This window comes from Pezoporus occidentalis, unplaced genomic scaffold, assembly GCF_034315485.1.
Source record: "Pezoporus occidentalis ecotype Australia unplaced genomic scaffold, CSIRO_AGI_Poc_V1 ctg3, whole genome shotgun sequence".
Taxonomy (NCBI): domain Eukaryota; kingdom Metazoa; phylum Chordata; class Aves; order Psittaciformes; family Psittacidae; genus Pezoporus; species Pezoporus occidentalis.
In genome coordinates, this window is record NW_026914940.1 from 21,653,995 (window position 1) to 21,678,910 (window position 24,916).

General features: G+C 42.3%; 1 protein-coding gene across 7 annotated transcripts in view; it reads right to left on the minus strand.

Annotated features, from left to right (window-relative positions):
• Positions 1-22,253, minus strand: part of MATN2 (matrilin 2) — a 71,174-nt gene extending 48,921 nt beyond the window's left edge. For 5 of the 7 annotated variants that reach the window (XM_062627357.1, XM_062627355.1, XM_062627358.1 and 2 more), the window contains exons 1-2: positions 22,136-22,253; positions 13,002-13,169 (exon numbers count right to left, since the gene is read on the minus strand). In XM_062627357.1, the coding sequence (XP_062483341.1) occupies positions 13,002-13,155 (154 nt within the window). In that variant the 5' untranslated portion in view covers positions 13,156-13,169; positions 22,136-22,253. Of the gene's footprint in view, positions 1-13,001; positions 13,170-21,467; positions 22,075-22,135 lie in introns of those variants that run through there. The other 2 variants (XM_062627354.1, XM_062627353.1) reach the window with 2 other exon arrangements.
• Between the last annotated feature and the right edge of the window lie 2,663 nt (positions 22,254-24,916).

A 24,916-nucleotide genomic window follows, 5' to 3' on the forward strand; every position in this document is an offset into this window, starting at 1 on the left:
TAACCTTGTAATTATCAAAGCTGATATAGCTGAGATGGGCTTCATGAAAAATAAAAACTCTATTTAAACAGAACTCCAGCTGGAACTTTTGAGGAATGGCAATCAGTAATGACTAACAGATCTGAACACCCATCCTCTCAGATAAACTTTCAGTGACACATTTTAAGCAGTTGCATGCTTCTGCACTTGCCCTTGAAACTATAACCCCTTCCTCTCACCAACCCTCATTTTAAACAGGGAACTTTATGACAACTTTGGCAAACATAGTAGAGGATCTGGTTCAAGACCATCTTAAGAACCTGAACATTCACACGTCCATGAGACCTGATGAAATCCATCTGCGGGTCCTGAAGGAGCTGGCAAATGAAGTTTTCCGCATTTTCAAGAAGGGGAAAATGGATAACACAGGGGAACTACAGACAAGTCAGTCTCACCTCTGTGCCTGGCAAAATCTTGGAGCAGATTCTCCTGGAAGGCATGCTAAGGCACATGAAAAACAACAAGGTGGCTGGTGAAAGCCAGCAGGGCTTCACTAAGGGGAAATCCTGCCTGACCAATTTGGTGGCCTTCTATGATGGGGCTACAGAACTGATGGACAGCGGTAGAGCAGTTGACATCATCTACCTGGACTTGTGTAAAGCATTTGACACTGTCCCACACGACATCCTTGTCTCTAAATTGGAGAGACATCAATTTGACGGATGGACCACTTGCTGGACAAAGAACTGGCTGGATGGCCACACACAAAGAGTTGTGGTCAATGGCTCAATGTCCAGCTGGAGACCAGTAATGAGTGGTGTCCCTCAGGGATCTGTGTTGGGACTGGTCTTGTTCAGCACCTTTGTCAGTGACATGGATAGTAGGATTGAGTGTGCCCTTAGCAAGTTCGCTGATGACACCAAGCTGTGTGGTTCGGTTGATACGCTGGAGGGAAGGAATGCCATCCAGAGGGACCTTGACACGCTTGCGAGGTGGGCTGATGCCAACCTCATGAAGTTTAACCATGCCAAGTGCAAGGTCCTACACCTGGGTCGGAGCAATCCCAGGCACAGCTACAGGTTGGGCAGAGAAGAGATGCAGAGCAGCCCTGTGGAGAAGGACTTGGGGATGTTGATCATAGAATCATAGAATCGTTAGGGTTGGAAAGGACCTTAAGATCATCTAGTTCCAACCCCCCTGCTGTGGGCAGGGACACCTTATGCTAAATCATATCACCCAAGGCCTCTTCCAACCTGGCCTTGAACACTGCCAGGGATGGAGCATTTACAACCTCCCTGGGCAACCCATTCCAGTGCCTCACCACCCTAACAGGAAAGAATTTCCTTCTTATATCCAACCTAAACTTCCCCTGTTTAAGTTTTAACCCGTTACCCCTTGTCCTGTCACTACAGTCTCTAATGAAGAGTTCCTCTCCAGCATCCCTATAGGCCCCCTTCAGATACTGGAAGGCTGCTATGAGGTCTCCACTCAGCCTTCTCTTCTCCAGGCTGAACAGCCCCAACTTCCTCAGCCTGTCTTCATATGGGAGGTGCTCCAGTCCCCTGATCATCCTCGTGGCCCTTCTCTGGACTTGTTCCAACAGTTCCATGTCCTTTTTATGTTGAGGACACCAGAACTGCACACAATACTCCAGGTGAGGTCTCACAAGAGCAGAGTAGAGGGGCAGGATCACCTCCTTCAACCTGCTGGACATGCTTCTTTTGATGCAGCCCAGGATACGGTTGGCTTTCTGGGCTGCAAGTGCACACTGCCAGCTCATGTTCATTTTCTCATCAACCAACACCCCCAAGTCCTTCTCCACAGGGCTGCTCTGAATCTCTTCTCTGCGCAACCTGTAGCTGTGCCTGGGATTGCTCCGACCCAGGTGTAGGACCTTGCACTTGTCATGGTTAAACTTCATGAGGTTGGCATCAGCCCACCTCATAAGCGTGTCGAGGTCCCTCTGGATGGCAAACTTCACATGAGCCAGCTTCAGTGTGTGCTTGCAGCCCAGAAAGCCAATCGTATCCTGGGCTGCATCAAAAGGAGCATGACCAGCTGGGCGAAGGACGTGATCCTGCCCCTCTACTCTACTCTCGTGAGACCTCACTTGCAGTAATGTGTGCAGTTCTGGTGTCCTCGACATAAAAAGGACATGGAACTGTTGGAACAAGTCCAGAGGAGGGCCACGAGGATGATCAGGGGACTGGAGCACCTCCTGTATGAAGACAGGCTGAGAAAGTTGGGGCTGTTCAGCATGGAGAAGAGAAGGCTGCCTGGAGACCTCATAGCAGCCTTCCAGTATCTGAAGGGGGCCTATAGGGATGCTGGGGAGGGACTCTTCATTAGGGACTGTAGTGACAGGACAAGGGGTAACAGGTTAAAACTGAAACAGAGGAAGTTTAGATTGGATATAAGGAGGAAGTTCTTTACTGTAAGGGTGGTGAGGCACTGGAATGGGTTGCCCAAGGAAGTTGCCCTGGTGGTGCTCAAGGCCAGGCTGGACAGAGCCTTGAGTGACATGGTTTAGTGTGAGGTGTCCCTGCCCACAGCAGGGGGTTGGAACTAGATGATCCTAAGGCCCTTTCCAACCCTAACTATTCCATGATTCTATAAACATCCTCATACCCAAAAGTAATTCACTTCCACTCTGTTTATGAAAAGTGACATTCTCATCGAAAGAGCTACTCATCCATAAACCTGATTCTAAGTCCGCAGAGGTTTTGTATTGTCAATGCAAAAGTTAAAAACCCCCTCCGTGTAAACTCTATTATCCAAAGGAAAGACCAGGAGAGGCAAGACAAGGACAGAAGAGGCAAGGCAAGGTCAAATCAACAGTAAATAAATTCTCCTCCCCACTCAACATCCTGTTTGTAAATGACAGTTTCAGTGATGCCACCTTTGCAAAATTAAAAATGCAAGGAAATTTCAGTTCTACTTGGAAGAATCCTGCCTGGATCCAATTACAGCCAGATACATAAAGCTTAAAAGAATACTTCACATTAGATATCTTAATTTCCCCTAAAGCTGAAAATTCTATTAGATTTTTTTCCCTGATCCCTGAAGGTTTCCTTTGACTCCTTTCTCAAAGCAAATGACATGCAATCCTGAACACCTACTTTGGCTTTGACAAACCTCTCACTGCTCTGACTTTGCTCATCCACCAAGGTTCTTTTTCTGAGAGTGTGTTTGTACCCTCTCAGCTTATTTCTAACTAATGATACATATAACTTAATATAACTAAACCTTAATATAACTAAAGCAGCATCAGAGAGTTTTCCTGGGCATTGGAATTGACTCTTCTAGGCTGTAAAATCATTAGAGCAGTTCCTAGTATTGTTTGTCCTAGGACAATTAACATTTTCTCAAACAATCCCCAGGCATGATACGGGCACAAGCCAGGGACCCATTCTAATAAGCAACATGGATGTAAACACTTTGTAAGGAAAGGGTATTTAATAGTACCAAAACAGACCATTTCAAACCACTGGTGTAGTGCCAGAGAGCAGTCTAAGATATTGTCTACGCTCAGAGGCCAGCTGGCCTGCATTCACAATATTAAACTCACCTTTCCTCTAAAATTGAGTGGTTATATGCAAGCTGTCTACTGGGAATAATCCCCATCCCCCTGTAGCCTCTGAACCACGGGAAGGAATTGCTTGGGGAGTGCTAATCACTGGGAGCCAGAGACAGCTCCGGCAATTAAACAGCAATAATAACAGTGGAATCCCAATGCCCAAGAATGTTCCCTAGCACTGCTTAACTTCCTGAAACATTTCCATTTTGGGATATTTAAACCAAACATACTCAAAGGTCCCAGATGTATCAGATGGTGATTTTTCAAAAGTTTTTGCAAGCCAGCTCCCTTGAAAAGATCACTGCTTAAAACTGAGTTATTTTCTGTTGTTGTCCTGCATCTTTATGACTCCTTAATACTTTTTTAAGTCTGGTTATTACTTATTTGGCTATGTATGTCTTTATCCTAATACATGTGAATAGATAGATGCTAAAGGCAGCTAAATAATACATGAAAGTTAAGACATTGAAAAAGTAATTTATAAGTAAATATTCGTTCCATGAAGTTTCTTGTTATAGAGTAAGACAATTTAAGCAAAAAGGAAGAATGAGATCGGTTAAGGAATAATGAGATCATAGAAGAACTATTGCCTGAGCAGGCAATGCATTAATGGCAATTTTAAGACTCAATATATTGTGTTTCTTAACTCACTTCACAGTAATGCATATACAAAAATATTACATGTCCTGTAATACTGCCAGCAATAACACCAGATTTATTTTTAGACTTTATCTTTAAATAACAGAAGTCTTCACTCAGAATTAAATAAGAATACTATTCTTCCAGCTAGCACATTATAAAACTTCTTCTTAAACTTCTTTCTTTGCCATTTCTTTCCCCTCTAGCCCTCAACCTTACTTGCCTCTCTTTTCTTTAGAACTTCTTTCATTACAAATCTCAGTATAACTCCTACCAAATTTGTTTCAAAATGTATGAACCTGCTAGGTGTCAAATATTTGTTCTTAAATTCCAGGACTATGGTTTTCCATAGCTAAAGATCCAGCCAGAAATATTGTGTTTGACAGGTTCTCTGATATTTCCAGATAATTTCTTAGTTCATCAAGGTTTAATCTTACCCTACAATCATAGAAGCAAAGAATACTCAAATTTGCAATTAATTCATAAATATACCAAAAAGTAAAACATTAAGATGGGAAGAAAGACATATCTATATCTACCTACATACACCTTCCAGGAAACTGCAGTAGCTTCTTTTGCAAAGATCAAGCATGAAGCACACAGCATAATGTTGCTCCTGTTTGGAAAACACATTTTGTGGTTGTTGCCTAGACTAAATGAAGAATGGCAGTAATTCCAAGCATTTCTTGGCTCTAGTGAGATATTTTGAGCAAGTTAGTTATCACTCTTTTTCTTTTTTCTCATTTTAATTCAAAGAAAAAGGATGGTATGGTGTTTTTCGGGTATTGTTTTCGGGTGTTGAAGCAAACATTAGAAACTGCTTAGTACCACCTTCTTGGCACATATACATGCTGCACTTGGTTCTGCAGGTGACTCCACCTCTTGCCAGGTCCGGACAGACCCTGACTCCAAGACCTGCCCCCGTACTCCCTGGCCCCACCCTTGCTCTGAGCCTTTCCCCACACTCACAGGCCTCTGGCCATAACACAAAGATTCATTATGAGTTTGGCAGCTCACCCATTCCTCCTTACAAATTTCTTCATCTGGGAACAATCTCTAAATGCAACAGAGCCTCCAGACATTTCTTTATTGCCTCTGACAAAATCTTTCCTGAACTTCCAAAACTTCTAGAAGAACTGTATAGCAGGAGACTCTTGCCTACAGATTCCCATTTCCTTCTACATGCAAATGCTTCTTTATCAGTAACTGCAGGAGGGTCCATTATCTAGTTCTCATTTCACCTCACTATTTCTATTCCTTCCCTGTCGTCCTTTCCAAACTAACAAAATCATTATTAACATGAAGTCTCTCTAATTCCACAGTCCCAAAACTGACTCCTAGTATTTACTCAGTAAATAAATGAGACTGGTGCCATCTCTGGCATAAATCAAACTATGGTGTAGGGATACTCTCTAGTTTCTTAGTTCTTTTTACATATTTCAGCTGTTCTGAGATGGAAACTGTTGGGTTTCCTGACAGGAGTAAAACCTGCTTTCATGGTCAGGAGGATCAGGGAGTGTCTTGCTTTCCCCTGTAGGCAAGGAAACACCTGGACAGAAGGATGAAGCATCCTGATGCCACCATGCTAGTGCTGGCAGCAACAACATCTACACTAAAGCTTGGGGTACTGTTGGAAGGACACAGAAATTATTAGAGAAGGAACAAACAGACAAAGTAAATAACTGTTGGAAGCAGTGTAGAAAATTCAGTGGAAAATTTGTGCCCTCAATGAGTTTGTGCTGTTCTGCTTTCAGGGCATTAGCTTAGCATTTTAAAAACTCCTATCCATACTTTTTTTTGAAGTCACCATGCCTTTGTTTACAGGGAAAGCTGTTAGCAACCTCAACATTACTCATTGATCAGCTGACCTGACACCTCATATTTCTATCCATTGGTAATGGTCTAAGGATTAGATTATTTTCCAGAATAGTTTCAGAAACAGCACCATAGGATAGTGAAATATGCCATTCCCTTCTCACCCCAAAATATGTGGTCCAACCTTCCCCCTGGCAAACCATTTGTTCTACCACTTCAGCAGTACTTAAGTAAGTAGACAGTGTCTTCTAGCTTCCAAATCAATTTAAAGGCATGTTGTCTTAATTCACAATAGTGTCCTATTACCCACTCATGCCTATAAAATAAGATGTTCCTCAAGTTATGCAAATGCTTTTTCTAGGATTTTCAAGTTAATTTTGCACATATGTGCTTTTTTAATTATTAAGCTAAAGTACTCACAATGAAGCCAAAACTACCTTACTTTTGAGCATTCAGTATTCTTTCTTTTGGCCTGACCTTCCTTCAAGACAAAATACACAGAGGAGGCTTTGAGCTCTTTGAGAATACACACATAAAACCAGTTTGTAATTTTACTCAGTGATTTACTGTCAAGGCAAACTTTTTCAAACAAATATGTGGGGGGTGTAGCAAACAATTTCAGAAATACAAAGAGCATTATCAATTTAGTACGACTCTTTTTCTGTAGCAGCAGCTATTCTTTACTCCTTGTGGAAAACTTCCAAATCAATTAAAAAAAAAAAGGGGGGGAGGGGGAAATATAAAAGATATAAAAGATAAGAAAACAAAGCAAAGAGAAGAGAGAAGACAGAAGAAAGGAAGGATGGAAGAAGGCTTTGTTAGAGGAAACACAAAATAAAGAAAAGACAAGAAATAAAGAAAATAAATACAAGAAAATTTCTTGTGCTGCTAGAAAGTTATATCCCATATAACATTAATTATTGAGTAGCTCATTAAGAGGCTTAAAAGTGAATGCTATTTTGAGAGATTACAATGAAAGCTGAAGTTTCAAGATGATAGGGCACAAAATCCATGGGAGACCTCTCAGCTATTGGGATAATCACTACTGGGAAGCAAAGCGCTCAATTGCTAATATTGCCTTGAGGCACAATGACTGTAAGATGTACCTACACACCTCAGAAGGAAGAAACAGGTGATTTCACAGACTAAAATGCTTTGCTCTCTTTCCAAATATAACACATCTCTATTAATATTAAATTTCACGTTTTGATTAGAGAGAGTCTAAATGGGTACATATTTGATTACCTTTTATCTTTATAAAAGTTTGGTTATATTTTAACTAAATAAGTGGTTATTCAAAAGATGTAATTTACAACCTCTTCCTACCCTTACCTACCGACTGAAATAGTTTTGATGTCATCAAATCACAGAATAGTTTGGGTTGCGCGGGGCCTTCAAAGGTCATCTAGTCCAACCGCCCTGCAATGAGCAGGGACATCTCCAACTAGATCAGGTTGCTCAGAACCAGATCCAGGCTGGCCTTGAATGTCCCCAGAGACAGTGCATCCACCACCTCCCTGGGCAACCTGTGCCAGTGTTTTACCACTCTCACAGTAAAAAGCTTCTTCCTCACATCCAGTCTGAATCTCCCCTCTTTTAGTTTAAACCAATCAATCACCCCTCGTCCTATCGCAATAGGCCCTGCTAAAAAGTCTCTCCCCGTCTGTCTTATAGGCCCCTTGTAAGAACTGAAAGGCTGCAATAACTATTCTATGATTAATAAGGTCTCCCTGGAGTCTTCTTCAGGCTGAACAACCCCAACTCTCTCAGCCTTTCCTTGTAGGAGAGGTGCTCCATCCCTCTGATAATTTTTGTGGCCCTAAAATACTATACCAACATAGTATATCAAACACAAAATGCAGTTACCAAGATACAATTCTGACTTCAATTGCAATGCAGACTTCAGTTGCTATGAGTCTACTTAACATGTTTGAGGACAAAATACTTGGCAGGGTTGCATTTATGTGAGGAAATAACACATACACACATACGCTGAAGATATGAATGAGTTTCTTGAAGCAGTTATTGCATGTTGGTTCAACAGTCCACATTAGCAGGATTTAGAGATCTGTAGCCAGCTCTTAGTGTACAAACGTACAATAACTGCAACCAAAACTAACCAGAAATCTTATCTGCACTCCACACAAGCATCACTGACCAGACTCACTTTTGTCACATACTTGCCTTCATACCACATTAACCCCAGAATGGTTACCCTGATATTGTTCTTGAGTCCTGAAGTTACACACACACAAGCTTAAGAACTGGGTTGCTTAACCTGGCTCCAGGGAGACCTTAGAGCAGCCTTCCAATACCTTAAAGGGGGCCTACAAGAAATCTGGAGAGGGACTTTTTACAAGGGCATGTGACAGGACACGAGGGAATGGCTTTAAGCTGAAAAAGTGGAGATTTAGATTAGATATTAGGAATACTTTAATGCAAGAGCAGTGAGGCACTGCCACAGGGTGCCCAGAGAAGTTGTGGCTGCCCCATCCGTGGCAGTGTTCAAGACTACATTGGGTGGGGTTTTGAGCAACCTGCTCTAGTGGAAGGTGTCCCTGCCTGTGGCAGGGGGTTGGGACTCAACTATGTATAAGGTCCCTTCCAACCCAAACCATTCTATGATTCTATGATAGAAGAATGTTTGGAATAATTTTAACTGACTGTAGTGAGAGTGATTCATAAATTTAGTGAGCACTCAGTGTACTTTATATTGCTTCCCTTCATGTTATTAGTGGAATCATATATGTACAACCAAGAGATAAATCATTACATATTTTGTTGCAAAATATAATTAAACACACAGAGGAACATTTGCATTCAGCAGCAGTTTCTGCTAAACAGGAGCCAAGTACATTTCCTTCTTGGCCTCCTTTCCCCTCTCTGTTTCAATTTTGTGCAGTATCAGTAAATCTCTTGTAGTTTCTTTTTTTCTGGTGGTATCATGTAGTATCTAAAAGAACATCCCCTAAATTAGCTTTTCTTCTCACATAAATAGTTATTTTCAAAACCAGGTATTCCTTCCTAAGGAACAGAAGGAATGCTATTTCTTAGAATATTATTCTACAGCTTATTCAATTATTCCTGTGCATCTACATCAGAGCTCTTCAAAAAAATATGCCCATGTGACCTGAAATACATGCCCGGTTTACAAGAATAGAGTTCACCGAGAGGAAAAAAAAACACCAAAATCACAAAAACTTGTTATTCCATTTTTTTTTTCCACAGTGCTGAAATCTTGGTTTGCTTTGATTAAGACGCAGTAACGCAAAAGTTCCAAATCTGCTCCACCAAAATCCCTCCCAACATCAAACACCAAAAAAAAGCCACATCTTGCAAGGACTGGGCACACACTGCTTGTGAACATGGAACCTGCCAAAAGATGCTGTGGACCTCTGACCATGGCCTTGAAATCACGGTATGTAAATCACCACTCTGGGTAACTGACACAGGTCTTCATCAGTCTGCTCAGGTGCAAAAGTCTATTTCAGTTATATCCAAATGGAATTAGTTAATGTAACAGACATAATTTTATCTTTATAACCATGTAGCAAGTATATTTCCATTACTGCTTTTCTTTAGTATCCAAAAACCAGTGCTAAGATGGCAAAATGTGCTTTCAGTGATCTGTGTATAATCTAACAAAGCAGCTGTGCCCAGCAGGAGCAATGGTTTTGTCAGAGAGTTAAGTAAAAATTCTTCAGAGTGCTGATAAAGCCTTTAAAAGATAATATTCTAAAACAAAAGGTTAATTTCCTTTACAGAATCACTGTAAGGCCAAGGATCCAGTACTCAGGATTAAATTACTGATGAGGGGAAAGAGAAGGCAAAATTTGGTTCATATACCATGCAAGGGGAGAGGCAACCACCCTCTGCCACAAGGAAGACAAATGGAGCACCCTATTTCTTTCTGTTATTTCACAAGATCTTTAAAACTATGGAAATGATCCTTTAGAACATAAGTACACTGACATTAAATCAATATTTTCCAGCAATCTAATACAAATCCTGTTGTTTTGGGAAATACAGGTATACTTTCTATCTCTAAAGCAACTGCACATGTTCTACAACTAATATGCTGTAAGAAAGATTTAAGAAAATAATGACAAATTTAATTAAATTAGTATGATTGACAACCTTTAAATACTTCAAATTTAATTTCATGTTTAAAGAAAGAAAAACCTGCAAAGCAATTTAGCTGTCAAGGACCACATACAAAGAGTTAAAAAACCTGCATGTCCAATCAATCCTTGCACAAAAGATTTCAGATGTTTTTAATGGAAATCATTAGATATAGCAAAAATAATTTTAAACAGTAAACTCTGCAAAGATCTGCTAAATTAAAACAACACATACTGAGGCTTAACAGAGACTGGGGATAAAAAGAAAAACAGAGAAAATCTCATTCCTTCTGAAACCTTCATTAGAATGTCTAAACTATTAGTCCTAATAAAGCAATTAACAAATCTATGAAGTATTAGGACATGGATGCTGAAAAATTAAGTCCACCTAAAGCTACATCTCAAAGTACTTTTATCTCTGTGTGGACAATTCTATGGGATTTCTCATCCATTCATTTTGCTTATGTATGTTGTCAGTTTCCTGGAGCAGTGACTTTTACATGGACACTACTAGTATTTTACCAGTAAACAGTTATCACAGCAGTATGCTTTTGTCTTAAAAATTGGTAAAATGAAGAAAAAATGAATAAAAATATTTAAATGCTAACTAATATTTGCATAGCATACTCCTTCATTTTAGTCCTAAAAACAGAGACCTCCATTCAAAGCTACAAAAAACCCAACCTGAACTTTAATTACTTTTCCGGGTATCCGTTGGTTCTTTGCAGCTCTATTGCTCACTTCTGCCTGCCAACCACATCTTTCCACGACAGCAGCAATTGTCATTACCACTATTTATAATATACATACTATGTAGAAGGGGACAGCTTCTAATGCCTGTTAAATTACTGCAATTCTGTAGTGATTTTATTAAGTTAATAGACTCGATGCCACTGAGATCATGGTTTGGCCCAGTTCTATCTCATGTAATTTAATGAACACTGCAGCTTTCCAGCAGAGTGGCATGCATTTTACACATTCTGTTCTTTACAGAGAGGCACGTTTTCACCATGCCACTGTTCATATGCACTGCTGAATCTGAAGCAGGTGACCTAATTTATTGCAAAAGAACACAAGGCCTAAGAGTCTGACTCCAAACTGCCACATACTTTTATGGGCTGGACTAGAGAATGTCCCAAGTTTCTTGCATCATTTAATGTCTTGAAAAGGTTCTTCCAGCCAGAGCTGCCAAAACTGTTTGCATCCTGTACATGGCAAACTGAACAGCTATCCAGAATTTTCCAAATGCAGGGACCACAAATAGCTTGTCTTTTGAAAGAGGAAAGAAATAATTTTATCTATACATTTTGATTTATATCATGTGCTAATTCTTTTCATATATTTTCCACTATTTACAATATGAAAAAGAGGCTACAAACACATTTAAAAAAAAAATACAGAGAGAAAAAGCAAGCAAGGAAATGTGGCACCTTTTAGTTTCTCCACATAACACCTTGCAATTGCCTTCATTTTCTAGAGAGATGGGTAATTGTTTTCTTAAGGTAGTAAGCTTACACAGGCTATTTTCTGGGGATCCTAAAATATTCAGGAGGGGATGCTACTTAATTACATTTTAGAACTGAGGATTTTAGAAAGTTTGAGAGTCATGCTGAGTAAGGCGTGAATGTAGGTATTTCTCTTTGCTGTTCCACATCCATGGTTTTCAATGGACTAGATCTCCAGAGCTGTGGGTTTCAGCCTTCAGCTGCAAAACCCCAAGTGTCTCAAGACCACATCTATTAGTTTTGAGAAAAGTGAATAAGAAACGGAAATCTGTTGTCATTTGGCTTAGTTCTATAGGAACTGACAACCAGGGTTTTCAAGTCAATGAAGGACGTTATGAATGGTACTTTATGGAATTTTACATATTTAAAGGATGATGTTTTGTTTGGAGAAGAGTTTCATTAATGAAACTTGGTGCTCCCCTCTCTGTCACACAATCTCTCATGTTTCTTCTTCTTTTTTCCCAATCTGCAGGAAATTTCAAATTCTTCATGTTCAGCTAGGTTAGGTGACCTTTACAGGGAGTTAGGCCACTTAACATCTCCCAGTGGCTGGAGAGAGATATCAGATTAGATCTGCTACTGATGTGTATCACAAAGCTCTAATGATGGTCTGTGTCCAAACCCTATCCATGCTGTTTTCATAATCTGGCAATTAATTTAAACAATGAGCAAAAGAAAATGATTCTAAGTCACCAACTGTTAGCAGATGAAAAAGTTGACCAGCAAACTGCCTGATGACGAACAGGCAACGATCAACAAGAGAGAGATGAACCTCATGTTTTAAAATATGACAGCTGCAAGCTAAAACTGCTAGATTCCATCCCCAGATTTTTGACAAAAGAGAAAAAATGAGGAAAAATGATCTACTCATTATAAATAAAATTAACCTGACAAAACAAAGGGATTAGCATCAAGTCATGTAATGACAAGCCTTACTTCAATAGCCACTGAGTTCCATTCAATTATCTTTATGCAGAGAACATACATACAGACAGCTAAAACTTGTGGGCATGGTAAAAGGCAGCTTTGGCAGAGCCTCCATGGACCAATATGTAATTTCTCTAAACAGTGAAAATAAGGTCTTTTTTTCCCAAGACAACAGTCCTGTATGTATTTATTTCATGCCACTTACATAAAGTAGATCTAGTACCCCAAAAGTAAAAACCTTTTTTCAGCAGCTGCTAACTGGTCAACAAACTTCCTCATATTCCATTCATTGCAAATGGCAATCTTCTTTTTATTATTACCTAACACAGCCAAGTTTAGCCAGCTGCTCATGCCTTTTATAATTTTATTTGAGATGGCTTTTGGTGGTGGTGTTTGGCTTGGTTGTGGGTTGGCTTGGGGGGTATTTTTGTAACTTACCTAGTAAAGATTGTGAGTTAATATCCCTTCTTTGGGTGAATTGTCGTCCAGGGAGATCTTTTGCCATGACAAAGATAGTGGAAAGCAGAGTGTGCCCAAACAGCAGAAGGAAGCAAACAATCATTTTCTTCATCTTCAAGAAATAGAAGGACATTCAAGGATGTGAAACTGCAATAAGGGAGAGGAGATGAGCTCTTTGATTACACAAAAAGATCCACTGTAACCATGTCAGCCTCAGCTGCACTGCTTCCCTCCCATCACATACAAACATGCAGATACACTGGCTTGAATAATACCTACACTGTCAAGAAAGATCTACATAATAAAGTGGCACTTAGGAGATCTTGCATAGCGTTTGTATTACTAGTTGAAGTTCAAACTGAATAGTTAAAATGTATAATTTTTTTAAAGAATTCGTAATAATAATAATGTATTTTCAAAGCAGAAAAGAAACCTCGTTTCAGTCAATCTATCAGCATAAACAGGCTTGAGGAGGACACAAATATATTTTCATTATTCTACTCAGCCCTCTTTTGCATTTTTTCAGAAGTTTAATGGCTCTTGTAGCCTGAGGGATACCTGCTTCAGAGAATCTCGGAGTATTGACACAAGAGAAGGGAATATATTCCAGAAACAGCAACTATAAATACAAACTGGTAACAGCTCGTGCTTCCTTTTCAGGAGACTGTCCATAGTTGCCAGCATGAAGATAACAGTGCAAGATGAATCTTGTTTACTCAAGGAAACTTCTGAGGACTGGTAATGAGCTTGCCATAGACTGTGGAGAAATTTTGTCATAGAGAGGAACAAGGTGACAGGCAAAATTCCTACACTAAGAGATGATTCCCGCCCACGAGTTGGTTAACACACCATCAAAAGCCACAGCTGACCCTGTCCACAAAGAGAAAGCTAACACTAACATTCTAAGGGCTCATCTTCTGGCCATGTCCCCTGTTGGTGGGCTTCCTCAGATGGTGATTCCTTCTACCTTCCCCCAAAACTTATTGTTCCTATCTAACAGGAACTAACAGGAGAGATGAATAAAACTACCTGCTCTCACAACAAAGAACTGTTCTACCTGAAACTGAGTGGAAATTTTAGAAGCAGTAGAAATTTTAACAGTAATTCTTGGTTAAATAACTAGCACATTGAAAACAATTTCAGTAGGGTCCTACACTGGATAAGCAGACAGAATCACAGATCTGTAACAGAAGACAACTAAATGGTGCTGTTCAGAGAATTTTTTCCCCACCATGAGGTATCCAGTGAAAAAAAATCTGAGTAAATATTTTCTGTCTAATAAAAAGGTTTTATACATTATTCTCCAGTCTGTCCCACACAACCATTACAGACTGATCTATTTTTTGGTCTATCAATCTATTTTTTTCCTTTTGTGTACCCTACTCAACATCCCCAAATGTGAGCGCACGGTTCAGTATATATGCTAGAGAACAAAATGCACTGAGTTTTTGCACTCAAAATGCCCAACTTTGCTTAAACATTCAATAGTATCCAATAACAGGCAATATATAATTTAAGGACATTCAAACTAGGAAAGAGATGTAAATAGTTGGTGTTTATAATAGAGGCCACAAAAAGTAAATTTCTGGAGCCCTAGCAGCATGGACACCTGGATGGTATTACTGGTAGAGTATTTCCAAGTGCTCTAGTCAGAAACAAATGGACACTGCAAACAGCGCGCACCACTGAAAATGGGACAACATTCTGCTGGAGGCAACAGTTGTTACTGCTGGAGATTACCAATGAAAACTTCCTCCAGGTTGTCTCCTCATTTCCCAGAATATCATCAACAACCACAGCACTGTGCAAGGGGGCCTTCTGTCTGCCTGGCCTGCTCCTTCAGCACACAAGGCAAACAGACCTCAAGGACACATGCCAGTTTTAGCACCAATGTTTCAGAAACATAGAAGCCACGCTCAGAGAGCTAAGGAGCATAGAGAAATATGCTCCTTTATCAAGGCTGTCATGGTGTTTGGGTGACATAGTTTAGTGTGAGGTGTTCCTGCCCATGGCAGGGGGGTTGGAACTAGATGATCTTAAGGTCCTTTCCAACCCTAACTATTCTATGGTTCTATGATTCTGTCACAGGAGCCAGGAATGAGAGTTTGGTCAAGAGGGCTACTTGGCCGTTACATAGTTATCAGTTCCCTAACTCATCCCTCCTTCCCAAAGCCAAAGGCTGTGCATGTGATAAGAGCTGACACTGATCCAAGCCTGTTGTACCCTTTCATCCACACTGAAAGTTTCTGTGCTGCCTTCCTGAGGTGATGATAGTTTGGACTTGTTGTACTTTGCTCTATTCCATGTACATATTCATGTTCACTGCTGCTCACGTTTTCACATGACCAGTAATATTGTGGTTGCACAGCTTCTCCACATACAGTCCTCCCATAGTTCTCTATTTATATTCTGGGTCTTCTGCAAGGTCTTCTGTCTTCACTCTAGAAGTTGGATGGTGTTTATTGTACCACATTTGGTATTTAACACCTCATTTTCTCAGCAGGCTAAGCCAGGCTGCTGGCACAGCCTTCTCATGCTGGCTAACCCTTGCTCTACCAGCCAAGAACACACTCCCAAAGTACCAGACTTACACATACTTTTTTGGCTACCTTCAAGCACTTCAGTTCCAGCTGCCACAGGAGGATTATTCAGTATTAGACCACTGGGGGTTAACTGCTGCCCATACACCTCAAAAGCAAAGGACACCAAGAATAGGGCTCAACCAGGTTAAACACCAGATGCAGTGGCTTCCACAAGCTTCCGTCCATGGAGAGGGGAAGATAAGGGTTCTATGCAGGGCTTTCACAGCAACCTTGGAGTAGCCAGTGCAGCACACTGTTCTACTGGACATGTGAAAAAGCTGCTAATAGAGAACAAGTAACTGCTGCTCACAGTACAATCTAGTGAGGGCTGCTTGCAGTATCTGCAGCTACCTAGAAGATATAAAGGAGGAGATTCTCCTAGAAGATGGGAAGTAAATATACAGACTCTCCTGTTCTTTTCAGGCTTCTCTTGCTCCCTGACTGCTGGTCAAGAGCTAGATGTTTCCATGGTGTTTTCTTATCAGTTTTACCTCTGCTTTGCTTAGCTATACACCCATGCAACAGAATACTTTTTATGGATTTTCAGTTTTCATGAAGTACAGTGTAAGAATACTGAAAAATGAAATCAGGACTTCATCTTTAAAATACTTATCTTCTTTGTTGGACAGCACTCGAAAACAGAAGACTTTTTCTACCCTTTCAAATACCTGTCCATGGCAGTCTTCTCATAATGGACTGATAGCTGTTTTTGACAGAGACACTGATGAATATTGAGTGTAAATGGTGATAAATCAATGACTTTCTCCACTGCATTGTGCACGTTATTAAGGTTTGTCCTCTTCACTACGATAACTCTCAAATAATGTGAAGAGCAAAGTGGTGCTCTATAGCTTATGCTGAAGTCAGTGTCCTTCCATCTCTTACTTCAGGAAAAGCTTTTTCACACAGAACCCAGAAACCCTCCCATTAGTCTGGAAGGCCACTTTTTTTCATTCGGGTACCTTAAAAATGTACTTATTCTTGCTGGGCAGGTCATGCTAAAGAAGAAATTGGAAAGCATAGCAGTATGTTTCAGCTCATGTCTCCCACTCTTCTGGGTGGTCTCCTTCCTCAGCTTGCAGTACAAGTTCCCTTCCAAGGCTAAATCAGAAACATGAACTCCACAAACCCCTACATGTCCACCTTCTTCATCTGCCACCAAAACCGGCAAAATGCACAGAAGCGGAAATTCTCAGCAGTTACCTGGAACATCAACACCTTTAATAACTACAGATAATAACCCCTCTCTTGAACCCTATGTAATTTCTCGTCATAGATGGGAAGGAAAGGGAAGACAAGAAAAAACAGCAGAGGCAGCAGTTATTACCACCACAGAAGCTGCCACCAGTTTTCCTTGTTTGGTAGTTAAAAGAAACAGCCATTTATTTTCATTAAGCTGTCGGCAGATCCAACTTCAGTAGTTTTAAGTTATAAAAAATGTAAGTGCATAAAAGGGGAAAATATTCTGAAGTTCTTTCAGCATTCCCTATTATGTACCCATTTTTAAGAAACTGTGATCAAATCAAAAGACTTTTACTCAAGTTAAAGGAACAGCAAGTGATTTGTACAAGCCAATAAAATCAGAGTCTGTGTCCCCAAGTTAGCAAGCACAGTGAGTTACTTGGAAAAAGAATGATCTCTTATTACATGAAAGCCACAAAATACCTCATTCTCAGTCCCATCACCTCAGAAATTATACAAACCCAAGGACATCAGGCATGGTAAAGCCCTGTTAACTATCAGTTACAACTTGTTCCAAGATACTTTACTATCCACAAACCAGCACATGCATTACTAGTCCGTTACTCATAAAATCACTCTGTGTGGTATGGGTATCAGGACATAGAGTATTAATAATTTCCTCCATCTTTCTGGACCAGTTGCTGACACAGGCGTTTTCCATTTCTGAAAAATAGCTATATAGCCCCACAGAGTCCAATATCATACCCATCCCTAGCCATGCAGGTATGGCATTGGGGCAGGGGGCCATAATCAGGAGGATATTTAGCACATCTGCAAGAAGCACCATCTTGCCTTCAGCCTTACAAAGGAGTGCTCTGCTGTCATCCTGTTCCACCAAATAACACACTGGATTTTCTGCAGCTCCTTGCTGCTCAAGGAGGGCTTCACCAGGCTCAGCAACACAGGACAGGTAGAACTCCCCTAAATCATGGTTGTTAACTGCATCTCACTAATAATCATTGGTGAGATAACCAAATAACCAAATAATAATGAAGAAGAAAACAGGTTGCAGGTGCTCCAAGTTTGTAAATTCCTTATTTGCTCCTCAACCCTGATGGCAGGCACTATGTGCACATGAGTATATAACCCACTACCACACCAAGTCCTGCAAAGCAGACTGGTATGTCCTTGCTAATACATTCTTTAGCTCCTTTTAAGAGTCTAACTTATTCATGCTATCAGTAGTATCAGATGAATCTGAGAAACTCATTATCTCACAGTCAGTTGTTACTGCAGGTGTGCTCTGAGGCAGACAACCCAAATGCTTTCAAAGTAGCAGAGCAAGCCACCACAATAATAAAACTGTTGACTTGGCAACATCAGTCTTTTACCAATCTAAAATAATGAGTGTCCAGACACTAAGAGTAATCCAAATCTACAGTGGCTTAAGGACCAGAAGTTGTGTACTCCAGCACAAGAAGACTGGGTCAAATTCTTTAAATGGGTCCATGAAGGTCTCCTTCCTGACAGGAAGTTTTATGGCCACATGTTGTTTTGTGTCTGCAAAAGGGCATGATCCTAGCATGTGATGGCAATTTGCCTGTTCTGGACATGTCTGCATAATGATGGGGCAGGATGACAACCACAGATTCACAGCCTTCCAACCTTTGGTTCCTGCTCTTTCATATGATCCTTCTCATCCAGCACATATTCCTACCTCAGCATCTAAAAGGCTATTCCAGTGCTCTGTACAATGCAGAGAGGTGCCTCTGCATTGTACTAGTTGATCTGCAACTGAAAGAAACTCCATCAGTACCTAATTATTCTGACTACTGCTACAAATGCTCTCAGCTGAGTTGTATCCTGAAGTAATATAATGAAATGTGACAATGGAAATTAACTTAGATTTTGAAACAGTAAAGGGAAGATCCAAAATGCATTATAGAGCAGTTCCTAGAACGGAGGTGAATGACAACATCTGGTAGTCAGCCAAACATTTCCACAAAGCCAACACTGTACATCAGTACCCATATGCAGAGTGTAGCTGAAGGTGTTACAGGACACAAGAGGGCAAACACATTCTGGAAGACATTAGAAAAGCACTGGGGATGGTGGAAGAACAGTTTGCCTATCCAAGTACAGAGGTCAGATAAGCACATACACATCTTTATGAATTTGCACACTGAAATGTAGAATGTATCAGAAAGAGCAAAGATGAGCACTGAATTTTGTTGTGAGATGTAAACATCACAGTAGGACTTTTACACAATGGGCTCAGTTATCTAAAGGGCTTAGTGTATATGTACTACTACTATGATTTAATTTTCTACAACTATAATGCAATAAAGAGCATTAAGGGATCCATTACTTATTTTTACATAAGTCACTCATTTAAATCATAGACTTCCTGCTATCACTGTCATAGAACTAGAAACTACTAAATTATAGAAGTCTAGAACAGACCTCTGTAGCTCATCAGGTCCAAGCCCTGCTCAGAGCTGAAGCTGAATTTGAGTCACTTCAGACACATCATATACAAGTTAACAGTGATGCTGTAGAACAGTGCACCCATAGTATGGTTTACTCTGCATAGTTTCCAGTGGTCAGACAGCAAGCTTTAGCAGCAGGAATTCTTATTTTATGACAGCATCAATCTCCATGTCAGGATTTTCTTGGACAATAGGCCTTTTCATTATCTTTGGGGAAGACTCATTTGCACTTTCTGGTTCCAAATATGATCTAGACATCAGAGTTTCCACAATGTTCTCAGAAGAGTAGCATGGGAAAACTGAGAAACTTCAGTTCTACCATGAAGAGTAGGTATTTATATAAAAGCATATATTATATGACATATAATACATATGTGGGCTGCTTAGTTTTGTGTCTGTGAAGCACAGTCGCAAACCATAACAGACTGCTAATTGCAAATGGAAAGGCTTTTTTTTTTTTCTTAACAAAACCCAATACATCAGTTCTAAAACTTATCTGCAAACCCACACTGACCCCAGTACCAGCACCAGTGTAAAATAATAATTCGGGGATTAAAGCCACTCCATTCCAAATACTCCTTGCCCATAAAGAAAACACAGTCCAGCAATGAGTATAAAATATGAAAGGAGCTTGTTAATGATGCCCAGATTATAATTAAATAGCAGTGCTTAGTGTTTTACCCTCCCTTGGAGATAGTTTGTAAATCAAGGGGGAGTATTTAGATCTGATTAGTCTTTCCCTAGTTTGCCTGGATGATTCAAACATCTTTTACTATTACACAGCTGGGTCCCAGGGTCCCAGCTCATAAGCACTAGAGTGTGTGTTAGTTTGCCATGAGAAATCCCAGTGAAGTCAATGGAAAGACTCATGTAATTAGGTGTGAATATTGAGTGCAAGGTTGAGGATCTTAGCTGCAGCCTTGTGTAATTGAGTGCTACATTTTCTTAAGATATTAAATAAATCAAACTTAATTTGATGAACATAATTATAATCATAGTGATATACACTACAAAGTTTTTAAAAATCTGGTGCTTAAAGCTGACACATCTCTGTGAGGAGTCTACCACTCAGGAAAGATTTTGTAGGATTTTACGGAAAAGATATTAAGTTCTTGATTTACAGAGAATTTATTATAGGATTCAGTATGATAATTTCATCTGAAGTAGTCAGCTGCCTGACAGTAGCACAGCTGTGACACGTAACACAGCATGTCACCTTTTCAGGTCTCAGTCAGAATCATTCACCCCTTGAGTAATGGCCCCAGAAGAAAACCCAAGCATTTAGGAAGTATTATATAAATCTGGATGTTGCATTCATCCCTCTCGGTCAACACATGGTTAAACAGTGACAGTAGCCAGTCTGACATGAAAGAACTCTTCTGAAAGGAACATGTGATCATTAGAGATGCCACAGCAAATTTTACGAGATTAAAGAGCACCATCTCGGTTGGGTTTCAAGGGTAAGTATATCAGATGCAGCAAAACATCCCCACTCCTCCCATCTCCAGCAAACGCACTGCTCTCAGGAAGCCCAGGCAGCTCCCACCTGCGTGGTAAAGGTGACTACTCCAGTGGACAGCTACCTGCAGGTGGTATAAACTGCATCCCGTCCTGCTGGAAGCTGGTAAAGATACACCTGCAGGCCACTCCGTAACAAAAAAGTAAAGTTTGGTAAAGTCTAGGTAAAGTTTGGCTCTGATTCTGCACTGATTTTAAAATTCAGTGCACTCTTCCCTTGCAGCACATACACTGTTACATGAGCTCCTGAAGCATGCACGGGGAGGAGAGTGCTCAGACCATGCAGGCCAAAGGAAAACGAAACATTTCCCCCGCTGCTCAAACACGAGCAGCAAACCCCTCCAGCGGGACCCAGCGAGCACCTAACCCAGCCCCAGAACGCGCCTCGGCCCCCCGCCCTCCACCAGGCCCCTGCCGCCCGCGGTGCAGCCCCCACTCCCCGTGGAGCCCTCCCCGACGGTCCCCTCGCTCGGGGGAGCGGCTGGGGTGCGGCCGCCGCGGGGCAGGGACCCTGGGGCAGGAGTTGCTGCAGGCCCGGAGGTGTCAGCGATGCGAGCCCCGGCGAGCGGCAAGTGAGGCAGCGGGGGTGCCTGTGCCCCGGGCGTGGCGCCCTGGGCCGGCCTGGCGGCGGTAGAGGCGGGGCGCGGCAGAGCAAGCTGCAGAGCCGGGCTTACCTGAGGGGCTGGCGGGGCCACTCCGCTCGGCGGCCAGAAGCGAGTGCGGGAGCGCCTCCTCCCCGCTCGGCGCGGCTCAGGACAGCGCTCCCCCTCCTACCCCCCCGGGAGCGCGGCGGGCTGAGGGGAGCTGCCGCCTCCCGCCAGCCCCCTCCCCGAGCAGCAGGAGCCCAGCTCAGCTGCACTGAGGGGAAAGGAAGGGGCGGCCCGCCAGGGAGACACTGGCTGCCCTTCCTGGACCCTCAAAGCCGGCCCTGCCCTGCACGGCCCCGGGACTCAGCGGCCCGTATCTCCTCCGCCACCGTCAGGGACGCGGTCTCGCTCCCTTCCGTCTGCCCGTGAGAGACACGGGCTCTTGCCCTGCTCCGTCCCGCTCGCCCCGTGTAAGGGACGCGGTCCCGCTCCGTCCCTCTCTCCCCGAGTAACGGACGGGGTCCCGCTCCTGCCCGCCTGTCCCGTGTGAGGGACACGGTCTGCCTTTTCGCTCCCTCCCGCCTGCCGTTAGGGAAGAAACTGGAGCGACGGCCCTCACGGGATCCGCTCCCTCCCGTCTGTCCCCGAGGGATTGGGGACACTCTGCCTCCTGACAGCCCCGCTCCTCCTGCCCTCCCCAGGCTCCCGGTTGCGGTAGTCCCGTTTTGGCCCTCCGCTCTGCTCCCGCTGCGCACCTCGGCCCCGCCGCCGGTTCCTCCCCGTCAGACCTTTCCCTGCCCTGCAAAGGCAGCTCCTGTAGCTGCGGGGGAGTGTCTGCCCCGGCCGCGGGGTCCCGCTAGAGGAGAGCGGTGTGGGTTTGGTGTGGCGGCTCAGGGCAGGGCCGTCCGCATCCATCCCCGGGCAGCGCCGTGCTCCCTGGGCCGGGCCAGCGCTCCCTTCCAGGGAAGCTGACCAAGGGAAACGCTGGGGAATGGAAATCCCATTCCCCGCGCAAGGACCTCCGGGCCAAGGCAAACAGTCCCCGGTGAATCATGCGGGAGTCTGCCACCGCGGCGAGCCTCCGGAGCCTCTGTCGGGGAATACGCCGCGGGAGGCGTGAAATAAATGGGCCAGGTAGAAGGGGCTGTCGCTTCCCTGCTGTCACAGCCGCGGTGCACTCAGTAGTGCAGGTGGAAAAAGCTGACTGTGGGGTTTGTATCAATATTTACGTTTTCATTGTGTATGAACAAGATAAAGTAAAATTCCTGCTTTGTTCCTGCGATTTCTCTTTCCTGGGAAAAAACGTCGGTGAAAGGCATTCCAAATGACAGAGGTGAGCCAGGCTTACCGTCACATCCAGCAGGAAAGGGGTAAAATTGCCAAACCAGTGCATTAGGTGCCAGCATGGTCTGAGAGAGGAGATTTGTATCCCCCGGAGTTGCTGGGATGGTGAACAAACCGCAGAAATCAACAGAGCTAATTTGCGTAAGTTTTCCAAGGCACAATTAATTGTCTGTGAGGCAGGTGTACAAAATCTAATCTTTAAGAAGAGGGGTGTAAATGATGAGCAAATCTCAGACTGAAAGGGGCTGGATTAACCCCACCTTTCATTCTGAGTCCTGGCTCCTGAACCTCTTCTGTATCTAGAGGAAAGGGAAAAACTAAAAAGGCAGGTGAACACTGATACACACTATAGCAAACACAGCAAAGCCAAGCGCAGGATAGTTCACCTGTTCTGTTTCATCCTTTGTAGCGTAGCAGAGGCCACAATCCATAATGCTCTGTCAACTCAAACACAGAATCTGTACCCCTGGAGATTTCACTGTGCTGTGGCTTGAGGCACCAGCTGAGTTGCCAGAGGAAGACAAAAGACAGGAGAGAAAGCGCTGTGGTGAGAAAATGATGTGAATTTGCAGGGGCTTGGCTTGGTGGCTTCAGTTCCAACTTATCCAGAAGAAAACTTAACACTAGCTCTTCCCAGAGCCTGTGCAGCCTGCTGCTCTTGGCAGGTTGAATACATGGCAGGTATCCCAGCTGGAGATTGCAGGAAAGGGTATGATGACAGTGAGAAAGCTTGATAAAACATCTATTTGCCTCATAAAAAACAGCTTAGAGGATGGGGGGATTTTTATTTCACTTTATTAATGAACTTTGCTTTTTATTTAATACCATACCAGAAGTTCAGTGTATTCCACACATTACAGACTCTCACTGTCTCTTTGCCTCTTATCCTTCCTCAAGTGATGAGCTTCTGTCTTCCACTCCCACAGTGTGACTTCTTTTTTGCTTTGGGAGAGACATCGTTCAGTCTGTCAACATTTGGGAGAATGTGTAGAGGAAAGTTGGAAGGTACTAAGTTAGACAAAGCTGGAGGATTCTATCAGGCAGCACTTTGATCTGCAGTCAATTATTAAGTTATCTTAAGATTGCTGACTGGGTATCAGAAGCTTTCTGAGTCTTCGCTTTCCTTTCCTGGCTTCTCTCAGTGCTTGGCAGGATAGTTTTCAGTCTGGAAGAAACGCACAGTGATGTAGGCTGCTTTTGAATTGTCACAGACAGCCACATAATGTAAAAAACATAGTTCAGAAAGTACATTCTATCTTAAAAGCAGGTGCTTTAGTAAAACAGCAGGGAATTGGTTTTCCTCCTGCTGTTAGATGACCTTCCTACTACTGTTAGACACTTCCTACTAATTTCCAGCCTAAATGTATTTATGGCTATTTTATACTTGTTTTCTAGTACTAACATTGTCTTTCAACCTAAACGTCTCTTTTTATTCTTCAAGGCTTGCTTAGTGTACTTAGTGACAGCAATAATTTTCTCTTTCAGCCTTCACTCTTGTTTCACTCTACAAGCAAATTCTTGCTGTATATGTGTTGAGCCAGTTCCTGTGGGTGCATGTGGCAGAACTGAACATGATACGCCATCCGAGCTCTCACCAGATCATTTCTATTTACTGAAAATACTTTTCCTGATGTGGTCTAGGATTTCATTATCATTTTCAGTGGCCTCATTACCGTTAATGGCTGATGGTCATCTTTGTGTTCAGTTTATGTGTGCAGCTGCACCTGTTTGCCAGTGAATAAATCCTACCTGATACATGATCTTTCATTTTATACTGTGGTATTCCGTGTCTCCTGAAGTTCTTTCATTCTTAAGATCATTTGGTTGTTTCCAAATGAGGTCCTCCTTCTTGTGTGCAATGCCTATTGAATCTTATATGTTTTATAAAAAAATAAATCCACTTTTGACAGCCAATTTCATTAATTAAAAAGTTAAATAAGATTCTCAAAGTGATCTTTCAGTAATTGTAAATAACTTTCTCTAACTTTCCCCTTTGAATGCTCCCTCACCTGCTTTCCTATTGTCAAGAGCCAGATCCATGAGTTAGGTCCATACTTAGCTCTCCTAGTTCCGATTTCAATTAGTAATTTCCACTGTGGCAATGCTTTCCTGAAGTGCAGACACATTAGGGCTACTGAATTTCCTTTGCCTAAAAAAAGCAGGTTAGATAAGCACAATCTCATGTTGGGAAA